The 1,743-nt window shown below is 29.6% G+C and overlaps 1 protein-coding gene across 1 annotated transcript; it reads right to left on the reverse strand.

The window, feature by feature from the left end:
• Positions 1 to 229: 229 nt before the first annotated feature.
• On the reverse strand, positions 230 to 1,430 carry LOC124910582 (protein DESIGUAL 3-like). The gene is made up of 3 exons (XM_047451253.1): positions 1,276 to 1,430; positions 774 to 976; positions 230 to 650 (listed from the first exon to the last, which is right to left on the reverse strand). The coding sequence occupies exons 1-3, from the start codon at positions 1,372 to 1,374 to the stop codon at positions 470 to 472; spliced, it is 483 nt and encodes a 160-aa protein (XP_047307209.1). The 5' UTR covers positions 1,375 to 1,430; the 3' UTR covers positions 230 to 469.
• Positions 1,431 to 1,743: the final 313 nt, after the last annotated feature.

Raw genomic sequence — 1,743 nt, forward strand, 5'->3', positions numbered from 1 at the left:
TTATCTTTTAAATTATCAATCAAAATTACTCGACTTATTATAATGAGTAAATTATTTCGTTTCTTTTCTGTTTTATTTTTGATTAAATTATTTCTAATAAAAAAACCATATTCCCTCATTATAAATAATTAATTTCTCTATGTATTTATAAAATATAATATTTAAAATAATTTTAAAATAAACTATATTTAAAATTAAACTATCTAATAATAGTAAATTCGGCGCTAAATAATAAAACAAACTACTCTGAATAAATGTCGCATTACAAAGCATTTTCGGCTTTACATTACGTCCCTAGAAATCTACCGGCGTTAATATATGCGCCGCCAACTTTCCACTTCCCATAATGTTATTCTAAACGCCGGTATATTTTAGCGACACTTGTTTTCTCATCTATAGTCGCCCATGACATATTAAATATTTAAAATCTAGATTTATAAAATAGAACAATAGAAATAGATATTAAAATCTAAAATTTCAAGATTTCTGATGCAGTGATGTAGTAACCAGTAGAGAAGACTCCATGAACGAAACAACAAATGCCTCCAATTGAAAGGAAATGGTGATGAGAGAAACCACATGAAGCTGAAGACTTATTATTTGCTCTTATTCCTGTCACTAATAAGTATAGTCCCAAAGCTAGTACAATCCTACAAAAGCAATCAACCAAAAAACAATCTTTTTAGAATAAAATATATACAAAAGTAATGGAGCCACGAATGAATGTGTTTCTTAAGAGCAAAGGAAATGTTATTATAAGTAATTAAATATACCAAGTAAGGAAAAGGCAGGCCAGGGAACAATGTTTGGTCGGAGATGCTTTAGAGATGTCTTGTTTAGCACAAGCGGTCCAACCTCCGATCAAGTTTGCTAATACATGGGCTAAAGAAAGAAGCACAACCGCCGCCAGTCCTAGTTTGAAGGCTAGATGGCTTGGATCTTTACACTCAAATAACCACAACCTCATATGCTTTGCCTGTTTATGTATATATGAGATTCAACTTATTCGGTCAAAATTTATTCGCGAACAATGAATATGAGTTTAATCAAACAAGATTTTACATAGGTTTTATTCCGCCAAAATGGGTGATCCTGCTTGATTCACCATATTTAGAAAACTTATTCGTCCATACTATTGTACCATATAAAATTAAAACCAATATAAATAACTAATTATTTAATTAAAATATTCAACATTTAGACAATACCCAGATCGAATCACACTATACTGTTTTTTATTAACTTGAATTAAACATGTAATTATAAAATATATACCTGGTTCTGAGCAGCTTCAGCTTTGAGTGATAGTATTCCTGCTGTGATATCCATGGCGACAACAATGAAACATGCCAAAATACCAACTTTTTTTGACATTTTCAAGAGATCGTACACAAATTAAAACAAATCTCTCTTTCTCTCTCTTTAGTTTGAGACAACATGAGAAGGGGAACATGACATGATTTCTGTATTTATAATAAAGGAGGATGTGGTTAATTAATATTATGAGTAATTTAAAAAAAAAGATTAATTTATATTTGTTGTCACTTAAATTCTAGCATAGCTGGAATGAGAGGAATAAAAGTTTCTTTTGTCTAGTAAGAATGTCAGCTTTATTCATTTATATGCTTTTTATTCTGGGATTCCATTGGCTTTATATAGCAAATTAAATTGATTATAGATTAAACACACTTTTTTATTTGCTTAAACAGTCTAAGATGGTAGAACTTAATCACATGTTATTGT

The sequence above is a fragment of the Impatiens glandulifera genome, chromosome 7 (assembly GCF_907164915.1).
Source record: "Impatiens glandulifera chromosome 7, dImpGla2.1, whole genome shotgun sequence".
Taxonomy (NCBI): Eukaryota; Viridiplantae; Streptophyta; class Magnoliopsida; order Ericales; family Balsaminaceae; genus Impatiens; species Impatiens glandulifera.